Source organism: Nannospalax galili, unplaced genomic scaffold (assembly GCF_000622305.1).
Source record: "Nannospalax galili isolate Female #2095 unplaced genomic scaffold, S.galili_v1.0 scaffold543, whole genome shotgun sequence".
In the NCBI taxonomy this organism is placed as follows: Eukaryota; Metazoa; Chordata; class Mammalia; order Rodentia; family Spalacidae; genus Nannospalax; species Nannospalax galili.
In genome coordinates, this window is record NW_008352270.1 from 3,184,709 (window position 1) to 3,211,206 (window position 26,498).

Below are 26,498 nucleotides of genomic sequence, written 5' to 3' on the forward strand. Positions count from 1 at the left end.
GAGAAATGCTCAAAACCAGATAGTAAGAACCAAACTATCATCAGTCAGAATGCAAACTTTCATTAACAAATCCCAGGATTATTATCATAGAGATGTGGGTATATAAAATGCTGAATTTAAAATAAAACAAATTCAGATTGAAATCTGAGCATGAGCCTAAGCAAATTCTTGGAAGGCTGTTTATTCATTTACAATATGAAATAATGCTATGCGCTCCACAGGACTGTTAGAAGAATTAGAGATCATAAACAAAGTATCTGGCCCTCAGTTGATCCTGAATAAGTGACTACACAATTATTATGGTGTTATTGTAACAGAGTGCTACAGAGCGTATGCAAAGTACTTTTACATTCATTAGCTCATTCAACTGAGAAGAGCTCTGTAATACAGGGAGTGTTTCTTCAATCTAATGAATTAGGTAACTGAGATTCAATAATACAAATAAGGCAACAAACAATATTAGGCTTTTTTTTTTTTTTCTTACAGGGTCTATGTTGCCCAGGCTGGTCTCAAATCCTGGGCTCAAGCACTCCTCCTGCTTCACCCTCCCAAGTAGTTGGGACTGCAAGGCTGTGCCACAGTACCCAGTTACAGATTGAGCCCTTCTCTGTGCAGTTATTGCACCAAGTGCTCTGCTAGCCAGGCTCATTCTTAACCTCGGGTATCACTGATTCCGTATAATGCTCCTTTTCCGGAGGCTATGGTCTGTCTCCTAAACCCACCATTCTAATGATAGCTGTAAAGGAGTAAAAGCAGTAGAAAGGGCAGATTTCTGTGTAAAATCTTGGGCCCTCTGTCTATACCACTGCCATGTTGTCCTTTGGTGGAATTTACCTAAAGCATTTAACAAGGACGTTTCCTAGTACAAAATACCCCTGGATTTACATCTCCATGCATGCTATCAAATTCAAGAGAGTCCCCGGGTCAGCACCCTATGTCTGAATACATCCATTTAGCCTGTGTGCTAGATGCTGTCCACACTATAATTAAAAATCAAGGCAAAGTTTTTTATAAGATAGCAGGATAAAACATACATATTTGAATGCACCATTACATACATAAATCTCGCAGAGCTACTGTTTATTGAGTACTTACTGCAAGCTAGACCCTGTTCTGAACATGTCTGTGTAATGCCCCAGTCTTACAAACCCTGCAAGGCAGATCACACAAATGCTGTATGTAATCTTGCAGAAGTTTAGGCTACAGGGAGTAGCTTGCTCCCAGTGATAGCACAGAAGTGGCAAGACCTGGATTTGGAAAAAAGAGGTCTGGGTTCAGAACTTACACTCTTATCTGCCCCTCCTCCTCATGATGCATGATGCATCTCAGTGGCATGAAGCAGCAAGAGTATGAGGCCAGTTCATAGTCATGGGATCTGTGGCCTGTAGGAACAGGTGTGCCTAGATTTCCTCAGTGTAACATGGGGTTATGTTAATTCTTTCCCAATCTAGCTCACCAGGTTGGTAGGAAACCATGTACAGTAAATATTAATGTGTACCAAATGTCATCCATCACCAGCTTCATCACAGCCTCATTCACTGCCATCTTTTGGATGCTGATTGGGACCACTAAATGAACCCACGATCCTTGGCTCTGACAGATGAAGATGGGCCAACAATTTGTTCATACTGTGCTTGGTGCTTAAATGCCTTTACCCAAACAGTCTCAGATCAACTGCAAAGAGAGTGAAAGAGTCAGCCCCAAGAAGACAGAAAGCTGTGCCCTGCCTCATCGGGAGGGGCCAGACAAGAGGCTTTTCATCTGAAGACCCCTGGGGTGAGGCTGGGTGTCTGTATATGAAACAAGGACTATTAAAAACAATCTTTTAACAATAGACAGACCACAGATAACAGGATGACAATGAGGGTGGCATTATACACAGAAATGCCGGCTGTCTCCAGAGACACAGAAAATTGTTAATACAAACAAACAGCTGCTTGGAAAGAAAACATTATTTCTATAACCCAGATGAAGCTCTACTTATTACATTTCAGAGACATTTAAATTATAGTGTCAGAAAACTACTCTATCCTGTAATCTGAGACACCTAAATTATCTGAAAATTGGAGAGGTTAAGCCAAAACTGAGATTTTTTTCTGTGAGCAAGACTTATAGAGTGAGAGTGCTTTTCTTTCCTCAAAGGACCAGGTGAAAAGATCCAGTGAGTAGGGCACCCCAGTTAGAACTGAGTTTCAAGGTATAAGTTTTGGACATTCAAGAGAATGGTAAATTCTGTATTTATTCCAAGATACTAAAATAGGCTACCTTCAAACCCCAAATGCAAAGCTCATCACTGCCACTGGTCTGCCGACATACTGTGTTCACACTGCTTCTCCTGGCACCCCTTGCACTAAACTCCAGGCACACCCCAGAAGTTCTGGTACATTCTCTGTGCTCACTGTGGCTGGGCCAGGCCTATCACTGGAGGAGCTAGGCATGGCAGCCTCTGTGGCAGGCCTGGGCTTAAATCTGTCCCCAGTTGCTCTGACTCCCCTAGAAGAGATGAGGGTCCACATATGCTTTTCCCACTGACCAGAACATGCCCACCCATGTCCAGACAGTCTCAGAGAATGGACAGTCACACTTCAACAATGAATTCTGGGTATAGAACTATAAAAGAAACTGTATTTAATAGAACTTAGACAGAGCTAAACAGTGACTCAAATGACTCACTCTCAAAGTAAGGATAGAGACTTCAGGTTGGAACAACAGCACCATCCAGAAGTCTGCCAATGTTCACAGTCACCTGAGTCCTTCACAGGGTCTTTTAAACTCTTCCCTGCCGTGCGCTTGCCAGTCTCTCTCCACCAGCTTCATGTTTACTGTTCTACCTTACTTCCTACACACCGCACAGGGTGCCGAACAGTTTGGGTATCTAGCGAAGGCTTGAGATTTTTCTAATGAAAGGTGTTACGGTGTTAGGTAAATACACAGTATTATTTTGTCTCTATTCCAGCATCACTGGTTTGGAGCAGTTCCGTGTGTATAAATGTTTAATAATGTGTATTAGATTTTTGTTTTTAGTAACTTCTTGGTACTCCAGTTAACTAATTGGTCCAGTCTTACTTGCACAAAAAAATATTCAGTATAGGGGCTGGAGAGATGGCTCAGAGGTTAAGAGCACTGACTGCTCTTGCAGAGGACCTGGGTTCAATGCCCAGCACCCACATGGCGGCTACGAACTGTCCTTAACTCCAGTTCCAGGGGAATCTGGAGCCCTCTTCTGACATCTGCGGCACTGCACGACACGGGTGCACTCACATACATGCAGACAATACACTTGTATACATAATTTTTTTTAATTAAAAAAAATATTCGGTATAAGCTCAGAGAGCTATTTACTGGTCTCTGTTTTCTTTCAAATCAAATTTTGCTAGATGACTCCATTAAGCATTATAAACATATGCTTACCAGGCAGGGTGGTGTACCTCTGTGTGTTTGAGGATAACCTGGTCTACGTAGTAAGTTCTAGGACAGCCAGGGCTACATAGTGAGACCCTGCCTCAAAAAAACAAGCAACATCAACAACAAAATCTCCCATGTTTGCTTAACTAGACAGAACTGCCAAGTTGTGATCTCCTGTGACTATTAACAGAGGCAAAGGGAAGTCCACAGCACGGTACTAACCCCATCTCCAAGCAGCTCCCATGAACAGTTAGTTCAACCAGAAAGCCCAAGTTAACAACATTAAGGGAAAAAAAAATTTTAAATCCCTACCAATAATAACACAAGCTTTAAATTATAATTTATAAAAATAAGTATCACTCTGAAGGTTAAGGGTCAATCAGAGCCATGTTAGTTCTTGACAGCCATTTTTGTTCCCCTTCATGAATACCATTCTGTTAAGGGCTTTGGGTCAAGATGACTTAAGTACAACAGCCCATCTTTCTACAGAAGACTCTCAATAAAGGGTTATTTCTGTCTTTCTCTTCAGCTCCCTGTTGACAGTCATTGAAACACAGAGTTCACATCACATCAGTCTTTCTAAGAGACATGATTAAAAGAGCGTATGTGGTCATGTGGCCAGCTGATGCAATGGTACTCTCTTAGGTCAGAGATGGTGGCGTGTGCTTTCGTATAAATGGACTCAAGCCTTATCCTAAGGTTTAGAAGGTATCACTAGATTTCTGGGAAAATTTTCAAAATTTCATCAAATGGTGAGTTTAGTGAGTAACATCATCATAGACAGCTTTTTTTTTTTTAAAAAAAATTTGCTCTGCGTGTCATTTGTTCCCTTTCTAAATAAGGATCTGCCTGCAGACTCATAATGGGATTGGATTGTGCTTCAGAGGCACTATGAGAACCTGGGGGGTCTGGATGTTGGACAGCCATAGAAATATTCCAGATTAGGCAGAGAGACAGCCCAAAAGGGAACAGAACCATGTCGTGATGTTGGGCACATATGGGTAGCCCATGTCATGATGTTGGGCATATCTGGGTAGCCAGCCACAAATCAGGCTCTTCTTCCTATCTTATATCTTAAGTATAAAATGATTTTCCAAAAGTGTACAATCCAAAGAAAATGATAAACGAGATGCCTTATCCTGCTTTGCACACTGCATGTCCTTAGTAATGACCTGTCACTGTCAGCATTTTGTGGAGTCTCCACGCTTACCTGTTCTTTTTCTGCATTCTACAGCCTTGCTTTTGATGCAGTGCATCAGGCCTGCCCCTCTCCACTAAGATGTGACCTCCTTGAACCTGGCACTTTGGACACAGTTCTATTTTGTCCCCTTGGCACCTAGCATGTGTCTAACACATGTAAATGAAAGTGAAATGTAATAGTGGCTCTGACTGTGCTTCTACAGCTCTGCCTGTTTAGACCACATGGCACAGATCTGTCATTTTTATATAGATGGCTTTCAAAGTATCACTGGTGAAACTGCCATTTCTACCTCAGGTTGAAGTTGAGCTGTTTGTGTTTGTGGCTGTCACATTACTTTTGCCTTCCAGAGAACGCAGGCTTTTTTCCCCCTAAAAGAAAGAGGGTAATGTCTTGGTGCAAAAAAGGGCTTGGGGACTTTCCAGGAAGACAATTTCATTGGCAGCAGCTGGGCACCCAGAAGTACTATGATTTTGCTAACGCTGTATAAGTGCAAAACACAATACAGATGCTGATGTTTTCTAACTGACCAAAAGACAGGAACTTGAAAGCAATTGTGAAAGAAATGTAATATTAATATGTTCTTTTTTTCACTCATTTATTTGTTCACCAAATATTTTCTGAGTACCTACAATGTCTTCTCTCTAGAGTATTGAGATACAGTAGCAAACAAAACAAGACCCTATTCCAAGGAGGTGAACAGTTGTTAGCAGAATCCACATTTCTGGGAATTTACAAAGATGCATCTATCAAAGTCCTCACCTCACGGCCTTCATCAAAAGAGATTTTGTTTTCTGTCTTGTCTCCCATGCCCATGTTGCCTTCTGCCATCATTTGTGTGCTAAGGGTTGTTAGGGAAGGCAAAGGTGATGGAATAGAAAATGTTAGAGCTGGGGCTGGAGAGATGGCTCAGTGGTTAAGAACACTAGTTCTGCAGAAGACCCGGGTTCGAATCCCAGCACCCACATGGCAGCTAACAACTGTCCCTAACTCCAGTCCCAGGGGATCTGACAGCCTCTCTGACCTCTGCAGGCACTGCACAACACAGGTGCACTTACTTACATGCAGGCAATACACACATACACATAAAATAAAAGTAAAAATTTAAAAAAAAAAGAAAAATAAAATGTAAGAGCTTACCATGGTACAGGCTCTGCCTTTGTTAGATCCCATGCCTCCCTCTGCTACCCTGAGGGATGAGAAGTGGTGTGCAGGAGGCAAGATAAATCTAAACTTTCTTCTTATATTTAGACAGTGGTCCCTCTTGATTCAAAGAGGTCACAATCAATTTGGACCTAGAAAAGACCTTAGCCAACAGGAAAAAGAAAACAGAAAATATGTGTGTGAGGGGAGAGATCCAGGAAATAATGAGTAGTCTCAGAATTCAGAAGAGGAATTTGTGTAAGAAACCATTTTCCATTGACTACAAAGCATTGTGTGTTATTGATTGAAAAACAACACTGCACAATTATACAATTTTTACCAATAACCTAGAAATAAGGAATTGGATGTAAATTAAATAGACTGTCTCTCTGGTAACCAACATTTTGATGCAATAAATTTCAGAACAGCGGAATGGTAATGTAGCTCAACTCTGCCAGGTGGTGCCAAGAAAGAAAATGTTTCCCACTAATGCAAATGATTGTGGAGATTTAGAAAGTGGCCTTCCAGATCTTCTTAAAGACCCTGAAATTTATGTCACCAGCAGGTACAGGGAACCTACAGGTCCTAAGAGCCAGGCTGTAGAATTATAGACTTTTGGGGCACCCTGCCCCAGCCAGACCAGGAACCCAAGGGTCCTGAGAACCAGGCTGTAGAATTAAAGACTTCTGGGGCAGCTAGTCCCAGCCAGACCAGGAGGTCAGGAACCCTTTTCAGAGACACCTGGAAGAGTCAGAGTGACCCAGTGTACTTTCCTTTTGATCAACCTTATATTTGACTATATTTTAGTAAATTATCCATGTAGTTGTATTTTGACAGCTCTCTTTACAGCAGTAAAACAAAATGTGTGCATCGCAAATGGCAAAGATTCAAATTTCAGCTATGTTTATCCAAAATAGCACTGAACTGCTTCTGTACTTATGCTATACTGCCTACAGCTTCACGGAAGGGAAGACAGATGGGATGAATTTAGCAGGGAAACAGCTGTGGCTTGAAGAAGAGACAAGCAAAGTTTTGCTATCAGGCTTCATTATGTATCAAGGTACCAGTAAAATGTGTATTCGTAAGGTAGCCAAAAAAGTGTTTTTCATTTGACTAGTGATAATTACCTTTTCTCAACAGCTGACAACGTTCTAAGTGGCATTAAATAGGTATAATAATTAAGCAATAAGACCCAAGACACAGTGTCTTGCTGAGAATGGAGGTTCCTTTCAGGAATGCTGGGAGGCTCAGACTGAGGGGCCATGGATATCAATCACCTGAGAAATGGGACAGGCCCAACATGCTGCTGGAGGGAGTACACATAAGCAGGAAAAGGGGAAGGTCCAGGGAATCTGGGTGTGAACTTGAATGACCGTGACATTACTGAAAGGCAGTACAGTGAGCTTCCTGCAGGATTTCTACCTGTCTTTGTATGAACATGTGCCATTCACACACTGTACCATCAACTATAGTTGCAATACTTTTAGCTCACACAAAGAGAAAACTGCCTTTTTGTCTTCAGAACCATTCTCATCCATGATAAAATGGCCAGGCAGATGCTCTTCAAGACTGACTGGTTTCGAGTTTCTGAGAACTGGAAATGTTCAATTTTCACAACTTTGAGGTGGTGATCAAATCACTTTGAGAGTGAGACACATGCCAGGGACCATTCCTGTCAGGCAATAGTTCCATCCTCAAAGGAGCCCTCAGGGAAAGCACACACACACACACACACACACACACACACACACACACACGGAGCTGCACATTATCTGACACATAATAAAAATCATGCTTCTACACACACTTTGTATTTAGAAGAAGAAACCCTATATTTTGTGTATGGTGGGGAGGGATACCTCTTTATTAATAACCTTACAAAGAAAGTGATCCCAAAATAAGAAAAAATGTGTACATTCCTAACACCTGATCTATCACTCTACTAATTAGATTCTTTATACATTTAATTTACATTTAATATATTGCTATGGCAACTGAAAGGAGAAAAGCAAAGAAAGCCTTAAAAAAGAACAAGCAACACAACAACAAAAAGAACAAAGTAAGACATCTATGCAACAGACCAATGTGAAAGTGGTCTTAGGACAAAAATTTCCTAGAAAGTTTTGAATTTCCACATCACATGGAGGGGAACAGCCCTCACAGAACTATTGGCTTTCCAGGTTTGCTACAGTCTTGTAGTGAAAGTACCTACTTTGCAGCCGGCAAGCCTGTGACCCTCCATCTTCCCATCTCTGGACTGTACAACTGAGGCCACCTTCCCTTTCTCTGAGCCTCAGTTTCCTTAACTGTAAACTGGAGCAAGCTTAAGAGACCAGTGGAGGGCACAGTAATGTAAACATCAGAGCAAACTCACCCTGTATTATAGGAAGGAGGCTTCATTGAATTGCCCTTTCTTTTGTTCCTGTTTAAAACTGCTTCTCTTCCTTTTCATTCTCCAACAATCTGCCTCAAGTTCAAAGTAACATAAGCATATGTGAAAATATTAATATTTCAGTTCTCATCACATTTTATTTTACATAATAAATGTTATATAGCTATATTTGCTATTACAAGGCATGCCAGGAAATTCTTACATCGTAGTAAGAGGTTTAATACAGCATTCAGTGGCATCAAAGTATATAAACCAGGGACTCAAAAAGAGTCAGTCCATGAGCAATTGCACATGCCTGTCATCCTAGCACCCAGAGGCTGAGGTAGGATCTCAAGATTGAGGCCAGCCTGGGTGAAAGAGCAAGACCCTTCCCAAAAGAATGAAAACAAAAAAGTAAAAGAAAGTCAGGAACCAAGAAGTCCTGAAACACAAAATGAGAGCCAGGGAGGGTGGTCTTCCCTTATAGCAAAGTCTTAAGAATGTAAGGGCTGTTGGTTTACATGTTTGACAAAATGCCTGAAATCCAGTGGGGGAAGATATGGGGACATACAGATAGTGGAGAGGCTCTACATATGATCAGGATGTATTATATGAAATTCGCAAAAATTTAATAAAATTTTCTAAAAAAAGAATATAAGTGCTGTTGGGTATCTGCATAATGCTCCTAATGAGTAACTGCTGGGATCCCACAAGAGCCAAGCTCAGCTGGTCCAGAGGTGCCTACAGAGGTCTCTATCCATACCAAGAACCTGGGGGACCATATTTCTGACAGAATAGTGGAGACACAGCAGTTATGTTCTGTTATCTCCTTGGTAAAGAGAAGGAAACACATGGCAACAGCCCTGGAGTGGTGTTTGTCAAGACCACCCAGACTCAGTGCCGTGCACTGTAAACAGGAATAACTAACTACCCCTGACAACCACTTAGCACTGTCATTGGAGGACGCTGACTGAAATGTATAAAGTATGCCTGGGGTTGCAGTTATGGAAATGTAAGCATGATCTTTTCATTAAGAGCCAGTTCTGAGTGACTTAAAACCATTGTATTAAGGATGAACACTTTGTACATAAAGAAGTGGATTTAGAGGCTGTACCTCAGCAGCAACCATCAACAGTACTAACACCATGCTTGTGCAAGATACTACCAGCCACACACTCAGAAATAAACAATGTATTTGAAAACTATGTCTCAAGGCATGATGCCAATCAATAATGGGAACAATGCAAATATGGAGACTTGAAGGGCCAAGCAAAGGAGACACATTTTTATGTAATGCTCTTTCCGGGCATTTTTCAAAGTGTTCCTACTATCATATTTAAAATCTCCAGCTCTGAATGATAGACTTAATGGCAGTGCTTTAGATCATTAAACAGTGTGGATGTTTGTGAATTACTTTTGGTTTATGACACTTTTCATTGCTGAGTGTGAATGAAACTTCTTTCATGTCCTCTAGGTCAACAGAACAGACGCGTGCTTAATCTGCATATTTACAATAAAAATCATAAAGAAATCAATAATGAATTGTTACAAAGTGGGAGAAGTCTGCCCCAAAGAGAATGGAAGGCCCGCTTACTCCACACACAGCAGTAGTGTTTCCAGCATGTGTGATAAGCCTGTGCTTTCCCCACCCGCTTCCCTTATCCCAAGTTCATCACTGTGTTTTGTGACAATCTGCTCCCCTAGAATTTTGAATTTGAATAAAACAGATTTGGTTGCTTTTTTCCTTCCAGATGAATGCACAAAGAGCCTTTAAAACAAATGTTCTTTACAAGACAGCATGATGAAGGTATTTTACATCTATTAAAAACACAGCAGCTTCAGCCGGGCATGGTGGCACACACGCCTTTAGTCCCAGCACTTGGGAAGCAGAGGCAGGCGGATCTCTGTGAGTTCCAGGCCAGCCTGGTCTACATAGTGAGTTCCAGGCCAGCTGGGAGACACTGTCTCAAAACAAAGCTAAATGTGATTAGAACACAAGGTCCAAGAAAATCATAAGACAGAATAAAGATGGAAGACTTCTCTCAAAGTAAAAAGATAAAAGCAACCTACTCCCATCACCAATATAGACAAGTGAATACCTCATTTTCTTTTAAATTAATTTTTAAAAATTTGTGTGTGTGTGTGTGTGTGCATGTGTACACACACACGTAGGCACATACGTGGAGGTCAGAGGACAACTTGTGGCAACTGGTTTTCTTCTTCCATGTAAGTTCCAGGGATTGAACTCAAATCATCAGGCTTGAAGGCCCCTTTCTGAGCCATCTCAAAAGCCCTCCTCTCCCCTTATAGATGCTGAGAGTAATCTGCTTCAACCTGGGCTGATCCCTAGAAAGTGTCCCACACATACATCTTTTAGTATTGACTACTTAGCCAGCTCAGGGTCATTTGTTTGACCCAAGCCAGACACAGAGCTAACATGAATTTCCATACTGCCCAGGGCAGGATCAAGAATGAAAACAGTGCTTAAGAACTTTTCTCAGACCTAATACCTGTTGGTGATGCCAACTCAAGAGACAAAGCTTTTTACCACGACGGATTGTGGTACGCTCCTGGTTCATTCAATGGACGAGGGGTGGGAAGACATGGAAAACTAACATGATGTAAACTAGGAAAAGTATCTGAAATCGAGTTCCTGCAGCCCTGGCAGAGGTCCCCTCGCTCTGAAAACATGCCTGCTTCAAACACAGGACCATTCTTGACTCATGTATTTATTTCATGTGTTTGTTTTACTGGACAAACAGGAAACTGCTGGTTTGTAGGGCAACATTATTAAATGGACTTTGCACTTGAAATGTGGCAAATACAGAGGGCTCTAATAAACTGACTCCCATTTATAAGCATTACAAGAGAAACTTACTACCACAAATTACATTGCTAAGTGAAGAATGACCACTTAACTAATCCATTTTGTAAATCTGGATTTAATGTATTGGGTTTGCTGAAAGTGAGATACAGTAGCAACAGTCTGGCTTTTTATCAGCTGAATTTGGCGTCAGACATTTTGAATTAGGGTCATTTATTAAATTTCAGAGCCTCCGGTCTCTGAGTGTAATCACATATGATCAAGATGACAGAGGTAAAGCAATTATGTGTTTAGCAACTGGCATACTTTTTCTTTTTCGTGGTAAGGCAAATGAACCTTGATAATTTCCCAGCAATTCTATAAAAGCTTTCAAAGGCATCTGTCCCTTCATTAGAAAATAAGAAAGATTCCCTTATTTTAAAATTGTTGTGGTTCTCTTTAAAAATGTGTCCTAGATATTCCTTGTATTATGAATTATGACATTTTCACCCTAAGTAATATATACAGCCTGATTTTGGATACTAAAACTAAAATGAACACTGTTAACAATGCTATGTGACAGTGGACTTCTGCTGTTGTTGTTTTGAGGTAGGGCTCTTTAAGCAATCCATATTGATATTGGATTTGCAATCCTCCCACCACATCCTCTCAAGTGCTGGGATCACGCCCAGCACTATGATGGTGGGTCTATTTGCGTCATCAAGCATTTCACTTCCTCCTTGTCTAAGAAGTTTCTTCTGCCCGCCAGGTCAGTGAATGGCACATCTGTTTTCTGTACTGAAATCCTGATTTGGTGAATAGCAGAGTGCTGTGAAGTGCCATGCTACTCACTGTGCAAGATGCAGGGACAATAAAAGAATTCTTTTCCTGAGCTGCCAAGCAGGGAACCAAGCAGGGAACACAGAGGGGAATTAGGAAAAAGGCGCATTTTCAAAACAGCACAAGTTTTCTGCATCTCAGTTTCTTAATAATTTAACTTCTCCTGGTCTCAATTTTGTCTTTTGCAGGAAAATACTATTATTACAATTTATTGTTACAAAATGAGATAACACATTACATTTAGCTGCAGTCAAATTCATACCAACCATTCAAAAATATACCTTTCTTCTTACACCTGTTCTAACATTCTGTATCAGTCACTGACAAAACATTTAAGATAATCAATTAGAAAGAGGAAAGGCTTATTTTGGCTAAAGATTCAGAGGCTTCAGGCTCCAGCTGCCTCTCATTGTTGCCTTTGGGCCTTAGATAGCACAGCCCATGTTGGCAGGGAGCAGGCAGGAAGGCAATGCTGCTGACCTCATGGTAGCTGAAAAGCAAAAGACAAAGGAAGGGTGGGTGAGTCCCAATATGCCTGTCAAGGGTACACTCCCATACTGCCAATGCCAATTGCCTCCACTAGGTCCTGACACCTTCCAACAGCACCTCAGTTTGGTGACCAGGCCTTTAGCACATGGGTCTTTTGAGGACATGTATCTAAATGACAACTTCCAGTAACACAGACTGTGATGTCCTGGCACAGCAGGGCGTGGAGGATGGACAGAGCACCCCGCCCCCATTCCATGATAACCACACACGAATGAGGCCTCTCTGCCCAGCTGATTAGGTATGAGCACCACGAACAGGAAGTTATGAATTTAGTCTTGCAGGAGTTAGTTCTCAGATGTTCTGTGTGGCCTCCAAGTCTCAGAATCACAGTCTCAAAACAAAGACAATACTAATAATCCATCTTGCATGGTGTGCATGAAGAGACATACCTAATCCATGTTTTAAAGGTCATTGAATATATAACAGCTAGATAGTTGAAGCAAAATAGCATATTCATCAGTGAAACAGGAAAGTTTAGCAGCAGTCATCTGTTCTGTCCTTATTTTAAATTTACCACAGTATGTAAATTAGAAGATTTAAAAAAGCATCAGGCAAAAATCTGAGCTAGGTGCGAATGAAAAGCACAATCAGAAGCAAGTTTGTGACTGCTTCAAGTGGGAGAGTCTGCCAAATGGGATGGGCTTAGATTTTACTACTAATCTGAGCTTACGTAAAGCCAGTAGAAAGATCCCAATTATTGTTAAATACCCAGAGTAGGGATTTGCTGCAGAATTGCTGTGGAGTATTGGTCTCAGGTTGGCTCTTGGAAGCCTCTTACTTTATGTGCTGAGATCAACACAGGAACACCACACACAAAGCTGAACTTTAAATACACAGTGCCAGTCGTACACAGCCTGCAGAAAACAAACCAAGTACAATTTGGATTAGAGGCTGAATTACCTGGTTAGAAAAACATTTTTTTTTATTTTTTTTTTTTGCTGTAGTTGAATCCATTTAGCCAGTAACAGCAGTTACTCTACCAACTTAACATTTTAAAACACGATTGATGGCAAAATGAGATAACCTGATCGTTCCTAACAGGATTTTCTTACACATCCAGAACATTCACACTCTATCAGGAATGTACAGAGGCGGATTTGTGATTCACACCCTTGTAGATCTCAGTGGGCCAATATGTTACATTGAGACATCAGCCTACTATTTAAACAACACTCTGTCTGGTTTCCATGGAACAAACTACCTTCAAAACAAAATGAGCCACATTACATGAAGCCAAGAGAGAGCAAAACTCAGGAGTGCTTCATAATCCCTACCACAAGAATCATCAGGCCTGGGCTTCTGTGCCGCACGGATCCTGCAGGGTTGCACTAGGGCCTCAAGCCAGCAGAGAACAGTGTAATGCTTAAAGTCTAAGAGGGCCTGGGTGACCACAAAGTATAGCCTGTGGAGCAAGGAGACAGACCCTCACTTAAATGCCAGATCAAACCCTGATCCAACATGAATTTTGTGACTCCCCCCAGTCTGAATTCCCAGTCTTGGATGCTTCTGATTATCCGCTGGTAACATAATGATATTTATTCAAGTCTGAAAAATGAGAGTAGTAAAATAAATGCCTTCTTGGCCTCACAGTGCTCATACAAAACATATTTTTCTGAGTGCCTAGACACTGTTCTAGGCAGTGGGAAATCAGCAATCGGCAAGGCAGACAAGGTCCTTGCCTGGTGGTGTTCATATTCTAGAGGAAAGCGGATGACAAGGGAGGGCACAGAGCACAGTGGCTCAGCAGATCTGGAATGTCTTGAAAGTTGGGAGAGTTCAGGTCTAGAATGTGGCCTGGTACAACAGAGGCTCTCAAAATCAGGAGAAAAACACGTAGTTATAAGGCAACAATATGAGTTCAGGGCTAGAGAGAAATTTTAAAAGGTAGAGTGTTAAACAGAAGGCTCTGACCCTGCTTGTTTCCTAGATGAGTAATACCTCAACTGAGCCCGTTGGTGCTCTGTGCATTTCCCTTCACAAATGTATCACAGACCCAGTGCAGAAAACTTAGAAATTACTGGACAATATAGCAGAAGAACATGTGCCAGTAATTCTCTAAATTCTCTAGAAACAGGAATGTATTACATTCTGGCACTGTGTGTGTGTGTGTGTGTGTGTGTGTGTGTGTGTGTGTGTGTGAGAGAGAGAGAGAGAATGTGTATGTGTTATAAAAGTCTACATGTGTGCACAAGGCATAAATTTATGCCTTGAGACCCAAGCTAGATTGAATGCATGTGTGTGTGCATGTGTGTGATTGTATTTCATATTTCAATGAACATATTTTGGACAAGAGTTGAGAGTTGGAGTATTCTATATTATACTGGGTAAAGAATCCATAGGTCCCAGGAATATGAGGCAGCAAAGAATTAGTAGGCTAAAGGGAGGCAAGAGTGAACAAGAAAGACAAATAAAGTTTCAGGGTGTGAACACAGTCTGGAAAGAGCTGTGAAGATGACTAGGTAGTAGTGGAGATGCTTCCTGGCTCCAAGGCACATGTGGTGCATGTGTGTGCTCTCCACTATCTTACAGCATCTCCAGGAAACCCCATGTTGACCAGCAGCTCCTTTGTGCATATCAGGGTATTGGAAAAATCAAATGGAATGATGAGTTGTATGCATAAGCTAGCAGGAGGCAAGAGCTGAGTTCACATGTGTGAGACCCTGAAGCTAGAGTGTGAAGATGTGCTTTTAGGTGCCTACCTGTATCTATTGACATTTTATGTGTGCAAAAAATTGGAATATACAGGAGCATATGTGTTTGTGTGTTCATTTTATCCTATTTTCCCTGGAAGATATATTTTGCATATTTGGCAGTTAATATTGATAAACACTTTTTGTTCAGCAAGTAATTTTCTTGGCAACTTACAATTCCATTGTAGGGAATTTATGTGAAATTATTAATCTCTTGATGCTAGACATTTTTTTTTTGGTATTTTTGAGACAGGGTCTCAAAATAGCCCCAGCTGTCCTGGAACTCACAATGTAGACCAGGCTGGCCTTGAACTCACAGAGATCCGCCTATCTCTGCCTCCTGGGATTAAAGGCGTGCACCACCACGCCCGGCTGATGCTAGACATTTTAATGATTTAATATTTTTAATTGACTATTTTAAACATCCTTTTCAGAAATAACAATATATCTTCGGGTCACAATTAGTAAAACGGTCCAACTGCAGGGCAGTTATATTCCTTGCACCAAATGTCCCTCTTATGTCCATGAAGAGTCATCTTTCACTTAGCACCAAGGACAGCTCCTGGTGCATTCCCAGTGTGTGGTGGGGGAAGGACACACCCAGGCACAGTGTCAAGAGTAAGAGATAGAATTGTGGGTAAGTCAGGAGTTATCTCTCTTCTGATAAAATATTTGACATCCATTTCTTGATATTTAAAATACTTTTTATAAAAATTATAAATCTATAATAATTGTTCATAGCAGTGATATACATCATATCACATATGTATGAAAATGAAAATGTAGACTTACTGAAGAAAAAATTTAAACTGAATAATGTCATGATCCTCCTGGCTGGTCATTCTCTCTTCCAGAAAAGTCTTCCTCTTTGCCAGCAGGTGCTACTGCAAGTCCTCTAGAGTAAAATTCTGGTGTCCCTTCCAAGGTGTCCCCAAGTGCCTTCCAGGCTAGGGCTGTGCTTCTGCTGCATGTACCTCTGGTCTGGAAGCAGGGGACAGCAGGAGCAGAGGGAAGGCCTTGCAGCCCTCTTTCTCCATCCAGAATAAGAACCCCTGGAACTCACTGATCATTTGATTCATCTTCTCTGTCTCTAAGGGTTGAAGAGTTCTTGTATACGATACGATTTTTACTTTTTTTTTTTTTTTTGCTTGTGTTTTTGTTTTGAATAGACAAAACTATAGTTTAAATGGTCAGGAAACAGTCAATAAACCCAAGCAAGTTCAAGTCCTACAGGCTTGGCAGAAAGAACTGAGGACACATGAATCAACCTGCATTAATCTTACTTAACAAGTCTTAAATGGAAACAATTTCAGCTCCTAGAGGATTATTATTTGGATCGAGACAGCCCTACACTCTGGGACTTAAGAGATTGATAATCCACAATCTGATGAGGGGAGTATGTAGAAACCACAGATACACCAACTCAGTGCTAAGAAAGAGATATTTACTGCAGGAGCAAGAGGAATAACTGACTGCCTAGCACTGGGGAACACTGGCCATCAGTGAAAGCCCCCTTCTGCTAACCTTATCTCTACTCAGTGTTAAAAATCTCACCCTGACAAACACATTTCCAAGCCTTTCTATAGAGACATTTGCTCTCTGAATTGAACAAGGAGATCTAGAATGCCAAGATGGTAGCATGGAAGCAGCCAAAGGGGCCTCAGGGGATGCCTCACTCAGTCACTTGGGTTCCCCAGTTCTAATCAAAAAGGCAAAGTGTTCTAGGACCCCATGATGTGGCTGGGCCCAGAAGGCAAGAACCCTGTCCAGGAGCACAGTGGCATCTGAGAAGCACTGAGGGCCACTGCAGATGCTGGAACCCTTCCAGACATAGGCCTCAAAATCATTTCAAAAGACAGGAGACAAGGAAGCTCCGTATGCTTGGCTTGAGGGGAATGCTGATGCTCTTCCCAAGGATCATCTCTTAAGGGCTGTTCTGCCTTGTCAAGTGAAAGAAGATGGATTTCCAATCCTCAGTTGTGTATTTTCTCTTTTATCTACAATGGAGGAATCACTAGCACTAAGTAAAATCCCAGTTTAGCTGATTGAAAAAAAACTGCCACAATTTACACTTTAACAATCATGTTTTAGTAGATCAGGCCACTGGGGAAAGCAAAAGCTTGAAAAATACATAACTCCTTCCAAATGACTGTCATAAAACTGGTGAAATCAGAGTCATTTATGTAACTGCTAACAACCTTAGCAAGTAGCTCCATTAAACATGACCTACAAACCTCCAGAAGAACCAACTAATAACACAATGAGATGCTCCCCAGCCTAAACAGACAGTGGGAGCCACTCCTGCTTTAATGAGATCAAATCTTATTTAATAGTTGTGGTTAATACTTACTGAGTGCCTACTGGGCGCTCATCATTACACACTCAAACTTCAGGTTTATATTACTTAATGATCATAATTAAAGAGTCATTCACTGGGTAGGTTTCCCAAATGTGAGGACAGAGAGGAAAGGTTGTAAAATATCTAACAAATGTTACACATACATATCAAGTTCTGTATTTGTTCCATTTTTGCTTTTCCACAATTTGAGGAAAACTAGAAAAGATAACTTGGATATGTATATGTGTGTTTGGCGGTATGTGGGTGCACATGTAGGTGCGGGTGGGTATAGAGGCCAGATGTCAACCTTTGGTGTCATTTCTCAGAGACCATCCCGTCTTGCTTCAAGACTGGATGGACAGCCAGCATGCCCCAGGAATCCTCCTGTCTCTGCCTCCCTAGCACTGGGATTATGAGCATATGCTATCACACCTGGAATTTTTTTTTTTTTTTGTCTTTTTGAAGCAGGGTCTCCCTATAGCCCCAGCTGTCCTAGAACTCACTATGTAGACCAGGCTGGCCTTGAATTCACAGAGATCCGCCTGCCTCTGCCTCCCAATTGCTGGGACTACAGGAGTGAGGCCACCACAACCGGCTCTACACCTGGCTTTTTATGTGGGTGCTGGGAATCAAATTCAGGACCTCATGCTTGTGCAGCCAGGACTTTACCAAATGAGCATCTCTCTGAAAAGATGATTTATAGAAAGCAGATAAAAGCATTGCATTCATTTAGTGAGCTCCTTCTAAATGCCAAGCACTATGATATGTGTAAAAGATACAAAAGTTAACTACGGATTCTTAAGGAACTATAAGTCTAATGAGTCAGACATTCTTTCTTTTTTTAAAAAATTTTATTTATTTTTATTTTATGTGTATGCGTGTATTGCCTGCATGTAGGTGAGTGCACCCGTGTTGTGCAATGCCCACGGAGGTCAGAAGAGGCTGTCGGATCCCCTAGAACTGGAGTTACTGACAGTTGTTAGCTGCCATGTGGGTGCTGGGATTTGAGCCCGGGTCTTCTGCAAGAACAACCAGTGTTCTTAACTGCTGAGCCATCTCTCCAGCTCCAGACATTCTTTATCTTTTTATTGCTGTTGCTTTTTGTTGTTGTTTTGAGACAGTCTCCCTATACCACAGCTCATCTGGAACTCCCTATATAAACCAGGTTTACCTTCTTCTCACAGAGATCCACCTGCCTCTGCCTCCTGTGTGATGTGATTAAAGGCATGTCCTACCACACCAAGCTCTTATTTTGGTTTTTGAGACAGGTTTTCCTAATGTAGTCTCAGTGGGCTGGAACTCCCTAGCTCTCTATGTAGACTAGACAGGTTTCAAACTTGCAGGGATCTTCTTAATTCTACCTTTTGAGACTATAAGTATGTGCCATTAAACCTAGTACAAGTCAGATATGCTAAGAACAATTACGACATAGGGTACATTTGATCAAAATATTGTTTGGACAAACTATTGAGTCTTACAGAGAGTGATGCTAAGAAAGGTGACACATGGGGTCTGGGAGGATAGCCTAGTGGGTAACAGCATTTGTGACACAAGCAGAAGGGCCCAAGTTCAGATCCCCAGCACACATACAAAGAGCCAGATGTATTCATATTGCACACACTTTTAACCCTAGCATCACGAGGGACAGAACCTGGAGGACTGCTGGACTTGCTGGCTGCCAGCCTAGCTCCAGATTCAGGGAGAGATCCTGTCTCAAAGGAATAAGGCAGAATGATAGAACAGGACATATGACATCCTCCTCTGGCCTCTGCATGCACACAGGGGTTTTACATACCTGTACACATATGCATGCATACACCACTCATACATACAACACACACACAAACACACATACTCATATACAGATATACGCATATGACTTTTTTAAGAAAAAAAAATGACTGCAAGTGAAAAAAGAAAAAGTCCAGGTATGGTGGCTCATGCTTGTAACCTCAGTACTCAGAAGGTAAGAGGGTACAAGTTTAAGGCCAGCCTGAGCTACAGAGTGAGAACTAGTCAGTAAAGAAAGGAAGGGAAGGAAATAGGGAGGAAGGGAGGAGAAAAGAAGGAAAGTCTCCACTGCAGATGAGACAGCTGATCTGTGTGTTTTTAGAGATTAGAGCTCCAAGCAGTGGAGGGACGAGCATCCCAGCTGCAGAAGCACAGGTGGGTGTGCCTGGTCTGCAGCTTCTCCAAGACCACGTGAAGTCTACTACAGGTTCCCATCACCACAGCTGGAACTTAGCACACATACATGTGCACACATAAGCAGTGAATTGACTATTAACAAATGAACGATCACCAATCTTTCAATTTATATTTAGAAATGATCCTAGGTTTCTAGAAAGAATAACAAAACATGCAAAAACAGAGAAATCCCCTTTGAGAGCCCATGAACACCAGAGAAAAATGATATTCACCCTCCTAACTCCTTTAGGATTTATTTGCCTAAATCTATTGCTGGACATTGTTATAGTGGCTGGATTAACCACATCTTGAGCTTTGCCTTCGAGCCATGGGCTCCCACCCTCTGGCACCAGTAGATAGATGTCTGTGAGCAGTTCTTCTAGCCCACAGGCTAGAACTCAGGAAGGAGTACTCATACTGCACGCACATACAGCACTTTCTTCCTGAGTGAAGCAGCTTTGTGCTATAGGCATCATCTTGACAAATACTCAGATCTAATTAAGGAGATGGGATGGATGCTTAGCTATACCCCCAACTCAAAAATCAAAGTAAAAGTGTAATATTTGCTTGACTTACAGCATATTCACTGCCTCTTGGTTAGTTTACTCATTATTTAGGAATGGGTTGTGACACTCTCTGAGAACCAGGTAGGGGTTCTTAGGTCAAGAATTAACCTAAGTTTGTTTTGAGCACTTCAAGATGGCTCAGCGGGTAAAGGCTCTTATCACCAAGTCTGATGACCTGTTTGATCCCTGGGGCCCACATGGTAGAAGCAGAGAACCTATTCTCACAAGTTGTCCTCTGGTCTTCACAAGTGCCCTCATAAAAATAAACATGTTTTTAAAAGAATTATCTTAAATCTATCTTAAAATAATTTGTTATTTTCAGCAGTATGTTCTTTTACAAAGTTATCCTTCCATGACTTTATGGGAAAAGCATCTTACTTTTTTTTTTTTTTTTTACCTCAATGGCTGCCACCCCTGCCATTCCCACTCAATAGCAAGTCGGTGGGAACATATGAAAGGTGATTCCTTAGGTTGGACAGAGACCAGTGCTTCACTGCCAAGAGCTGTAGAGAATTTCCTTGGAGTACATGCTTCCCTGGCTCAGCTTCTGGGTAGGGTAAGGTTGACATTCTTAGCCCAGGGACAGAAAGGAGAGAGAGAGTGCAGAAAAAGTTCCCTTTTATTTCCTGCTCCCAGGTTGGCCTTTCTTTGTTACAAAAGGTAAACAAAAGGCAAGACTGTTCATGAGAATGCAAAACCCACTAATTATATTGCACATGTTCACTTATTTTTTAAACTTTAGTAGTTCCTTCTGAACTACAGAGGTTCTCCAGATGGATCACCACTCACTCTAATGACTGGACAAACCATCATCTTCCTCATCTCTCTGCTTAGCATATGGAAGGATGGTCATGCCACATATTCACTAGCACACTCCACACATGACCGTGACTGTCCAGCATAAATAGGCACTTCTGCTCTCAGCAGTAACAGTCTTCCCCCAGTCAGCTATGCTTCTTCCAAAGCCTGGTAATGCTGCTTAGATGAATGCAATTACATGTCAGGTGAACTCAGAAAGACCATTGCTAAAATGTTACTGATTCTATGAAAACAAAGTAGAATGGTGAAAGGATCCAACTAAGCTGAATGCTCCCCAAGTAAAAGGAAGTCTGTCAATTAGGTGTGCATGGAGCACATGGAAAAGACACGCTGGGGGTCATCAAAGAGATTCTGCATGGTGCTGCAGCCCAATGTTCATGTGCTTTCAGTTTGTTTAGGGAAATCAAAACGAAGTGTGACAAAACATGCAGTGTGGGTGTGATCTATGTAGAAAAACAAAAGAGAAACGAATAATGTGGCACTCTAAACCAAGGTATCCGTGCACAAAGAAAATGTCTTGGTGGATATTATCAGTTTTCATGACTTCCTAATCTTCCAATTAGCTATCTAACTCTGGTTTCAAGTGTGCTGCCCACTAAGCTGGCTCGTCTGTTCAGCATTTTTCTTGCAGTTATCAGTACTAGCTCACTGCATGTACTTCTGAGCTAATAAATTATTGAGTGGGTACAGCAGAAAACTGTGGGAGGCAGGCTTGAGCCTAGGGTGAAAGTCTTAATGACAGCCATAGAGCAGGCCTGAGGCAACGGCCGGACCATTGGAGCCACAAGGAACGCCTCCTGACATTTGCTCCCCTTTGGCAGATCATGAGACTGATGCCTAGAGCTCATCACTCCCTAATAATCACCCCTGAGATTCCAAATTGCAACACTTAGATATTGCAACATCCTGGGTCATGTGGTTCCCAGGAATCCAGGCCCCTTACAGGAAACCGGAACCTAAGTAACCTGAAACCTATCATGCTAATAAGGTTTCTGACTCGCAATGTCATGATAGGACACAGCCTTGCCAAAGATCTGAGTTGTAACTTCTTGATTGGACCCCTACCCCTACATAAGCTTGTACCCTTCTGCAATAAACTAGGTCTGCGTCACCAAACCGGGTCTCCTGTGTCTGAATGCGGCTCAGCTGACACAGTCTCACCAGCCCTGGGGTCCGGGACCAGGCAGAAGCAGTGACGATTGGAGACAGCTGCCTCAGCATTGAAGTGGAAGAGCAGCCACAGCTTGTGGCTGCAGTGAGGAGTGAAGGGCAGCACCCATGTGATCAGAGGTGGCACCCGCCCGTAGGATTGGAGGCGGCGCCCATGCAATCCGAGTCAGCACCGGGTGAAAGGAGAGTGGCCGCAGGCGGCGCCCGTGCAAGCAGAGGAGCGCCCAGAGACAGCACCAGGCAAGCAGAAGAGCGGCCACAGAAAACAGTGTCAGAAGTCAGAAAACACAGATTCTATCTCTTTGGGCCTCAGTTTCCTCATGTATTAACTGTGAATTCTAGGAACAGGGATGGAGAAAGGGTGCAGGAGACAGGAGCAAAGTGCAGCTAGATGTGGTTCAGGCATTTCTGGAGTCTCCAAAATGTAATTTGGTGCCTATAAGGTACGTGAGCATCATTAAAATATTCATTAGCAGTTAGAGATACAATAGATAAAAAATACTTAGAGGAGAATATTAAAATTTATTATTAATGTTGAGAAAACAAATTTTCTTGAAAGTAAAATCATTAGAAATTTTCATTAAAAAGAACACACACAGTTAACCACACATATAAAATGATTAAAATGAAATTTAACTTTCCATCATAAAATTAATAATTGATTAATTTGAGAACACAAAAGGACCTATTTTATATCTTAAATATCTGACAATAAATGAAAGCTTTTAATATTTAATATTTTTTGAAAAAAAATACTTGTGTTAATTTAGCATTCCAAAGTAGCTTACAAACAGAAACAAAGCTATAGTTCTGGGACTAACATCCAACATAAACTAATCTAAAATCACTGCCAACACTCATTTTAATTTTATAGTCATAAAACCAAAAAAAAAAAGGCTATTGATTAGAAAACATAAGCTATCCAAAGAAACAAATATCACCTCTGTTAAACTCTTTAGTCCTACAAAAGAACTAAAATGCAGTTAACCCCAAGGGTCAGTCTGAGGGTTGAGACTCTGACTCAGTGAAACATTTGCCTGACACTGCATGAGGCCTGGGTATAATCCCCAGCACAACCCAACGAACAACAGAAAAGTCAATTTAAGTCACATCTAAATTGCTTTACCAGCAGTGTGGCTTGCCAAAATATGTATTTTTAGATAAAAAGAAAAGGAACAAATTATCTTAACATTTATTTCATTAATTAGTAGTTAAAATGGTGCCTAAGCCATTTTCGATGCCACAAAAATTATACAAACTATGCTCCATGCAAAGATAAGAGATTTCTGTCTAATTTCACATCATCTTTTAACACTGCCCTTGCCATTTGTGGGTAGGAAAAGAAACACATGTGCAGTGTTCAGTTCACATGCTGCCTTGGGGTCCACATCAGTTTCCAGTTTTCTTTTATGATTCAGCTATTCCAAGAGTTTCAAGAGTCTGAAAATATTTCATTAAAAATTAATGTGTTATACACACAAATGGCAAATATTGAAAACTAGGAATATAAATAAAAAATAATAAAAATAGTAAGTCTACTAATGCTGAAGAGGAAGGAAGACAGGAGGGAGGAGAACATGTGAAAGGGGGAGCGATTTTAAACATCCGGTTTCTATTCTGGACCGTTGATGGAAACAGACAGACACAGCGAGCGGAAGCCAAATATATTCTCAGGCTCTGACAGGATTTGTTTTCTATCTTGTCATTATTTTTTTTTTTTTACTGTATTCTTCCTAATAATATTTCTCTAGTGTTCTAGATTTTCTGACATAACAGCCTCCTTAAGAGCGTACCAGCGAGCGCTGTGGCTGACTAAGGCACATTCACAGAGCCAGCTGCCTTGCAAGCTTCTGGCTGGGGTCTGAAGCTTTCCCAGCAACTTTTCCACACAAAGGCAAACCACCATGTGCTTCACCCCACGGCATGCATGCTTCTCAGATTCCATTCGACCATTTCCCCAGGATACAGCACGCAAGCCCTGGCCAAGCAATAGGCACCTGGTTCATGACAACCAGGCAAAGGTGAGTGACAATGCCCATTTCACTAATAATGTTGGAATAAAGACAACAAACAAACATGCTTTTGCTTTGTTTGCCCTTTTGAACACGAACTATTCCAAGGTTAAGCAGCAAACAAGTACCTCCTCATTCTCTGTCCACCCTCTCCATTTAAACGCCACTGAGAGAAAGCCACAGTGCTTATCAAGCATGCAGCATGGGTACACACTTGATCCTTCATCAGAATGAAGCACAATAGAGCTTCATTCTACACCAAAGATAATGAGGGAAGTATTTTGAAAATATGAAAGATTTGTTTAATGCCGACTATAAAAAACACCCCTTTGCATCAAAATAAGTGTTCTTCTTTATTGCACACTGATTATTTTCTATAGAATTTAAATTGTACATAAAATTATAATTGTGCCTTGTTTAATGTAAATTGATTGTCTCAATTATTGGGAAAGGATTTGAATGTTAATGGACTATTTTGCTGGAGATATGCCAAGCAAATCAGCAAAAAACGCAAATAGCTCTAACTTGAGGTAGATAGCCAAGCATTTCCATAAATTAGAAAACGGAGGTGATCTTAAGAACTGATCTTAAAGTGGTCTAAAAATGAGAGTAAGCTTTTCTCCAAGCAGATGAAATCGGTGCTCAATAACAGAAGATTATGTGACTATGAGTTGAATTTAGGTTTTTCCTCTGAGGAAAAAAATAAAGCAGGACCCACATATTAGTAGAAAGGACTTCTATAGCTCCACATTTCCCTTCTCTTGCTTTTCACAGACTATGCTAGCTACGAAAGTCAGGGATTTACCCTGAAGATTGATCCAACATACGATCCAGTAGTACTATGACACACTTGAATGGTATACTTGGTTGTCTGGGGGAAGGCCACCCCAGGAAGCTGGCTGCAGAAACATCTGGACTTCTGCCACATACTTACTGCCTGACATATCTCCTTTCTATAAATCTGGCACTATATCCACACTTAGGATCATAGAATAGGAAGATTTCAGCTGTCTTGCTACCCAGATGATTGTATGGTTTTTATAGTTAAGTTATAGCCAGAGATGCCAGAGGTACAGATACACATCTGCCCCAAACTGCCAGCCTCCTAAGATGTGTTCACAAACCCCCTGCATCAAGAAACACTGTTGAAATAGGTGCAAAACTCACCTCTGGGTATAATACGGCAAGCCATTTAGTTCACAGCCAGATTTATAGCTCAGCTATAAGCACTGCGGATTTCCTTTAATTGCTATCAACTGGAATATTTTAAGTTGAAAATGCAAGGTTTGAATCACTTCAGGCTTGAAAAGAGCCTCTTTTGCCATGGAAAACTGGTATTATTAATATAGATACACATATACACAGACTATAGCTTGGGATTTGGACTAGTGAATAAAGATTTCTTCTGATTCATCAAACTTTCTTGAACCAATTTCTTTTTTTTTTTTTCCTGCATCATACATAATGTTTTATTTGTTTCAATAGACCCAACAATGTCCAGATCGGAAGTTTCTGCAATGGAAATTCTCTGCCAACATGCATCTTCCAAAAACACTGAAATATAGACACAACTGTGTGACTAGGATCAGTCCAGAGCTACAGCTTCAACCCTGGAAACAAGGAGTTGTTAGGCCCTTGTCTTTGTCTTGGGGCAGAGGTGGCTGAGCCCATACACCTTTGTGTCTCACCCACTGAGGGGAAGGGGGAGGTTGAGGCTTCCTCTTGAACCAGTTTCTATGGTGCTAGAGAATAAAGCTTAATATGAGGCATTTCTTGCTATACCAAAGTCCAGAAGTGCTAAAAGCCTAGAAGTTCTTACCAATACAATTGTGACTGACTTCCTAAACACTGGCTTACATAAAATAATCTCAGCATGAAGACAGTCCAAAATCCACATGATATATATCTATGTCTACATATTTTAAAGAACCCAGAGTTTTCTGGCAGTTAGATGGATGATTAAAAGTCAATATATCAGGGGCAGGGGATATAGCTCAATTAACAGTGCTTGCCTTGCATGCAGGAAACCCTGGGTTTAACCCATAGCACTGCATAAATCAGGCATGGCAGTACATGCCTATAATCCCAACACAGAGGAGGTGGAGGCAGGAGGATCTGAAGTTCAAGGTCATCCTTAGCAACACAGGAGTTCTAGGCTAACTGGGTTGCATAAAACCCTGCTTTTAAGAAAATGTATTCAACCAGGTGCGGTGGTGCACACCTTTAATCCTGCATTCTGGCTGCAGAGGCAGGCAGATCTCTGTGAGATAAAGATCAGACTGGTCTACATAGAAAATTAGAGGCCAGGGAGATACAGGGAGATACTGAGATACTGTCTCAAACAAAACAAAAATGAAAAAGAGGAGGGGCAGAGAGGGAGAGAGGGAGGGAGGGAGGGAGGGAGAGG

The 26,498-nt window shown here is 41.4% G+C and overlaps 1 protein-coding gene across 9 annotated transcripts in view; it reads right to left on the reverse strand.

Annotated features, from left to right (window-relative positions):
• Positions 1 to 26,498, reverse strand: part of Sdccag8 (serologically defined colon cancer antigen 8) — a 238,012-nt gene that overhangs the window by 29,790 nt on the left and 181,724 nt on the right. Inside the window, exon 18 of one of the 9 annotated variants that reach the window (XM_029554107.1) lies at positions 5,788 to 5,909. The exons of 7 other annotated variants lie outside the window; for them this stretch is intronic. In XM_029554107.1, the coding sequence (XP_029409967.1) occupies positions 5,888 to 5,909 (22 nt within the window). In that variant the 3' untranslated portion in view covers positions 5,788 to 5,887. Of the gene's footprint in view, positions 1 to 5,787; positions 5,910 to 12,028; positions 12,251 to 26,498 lie in introns of those variants that run through there. One more of the 9 variants, XM_029554104.1, reaches the window with a different exon arrangement.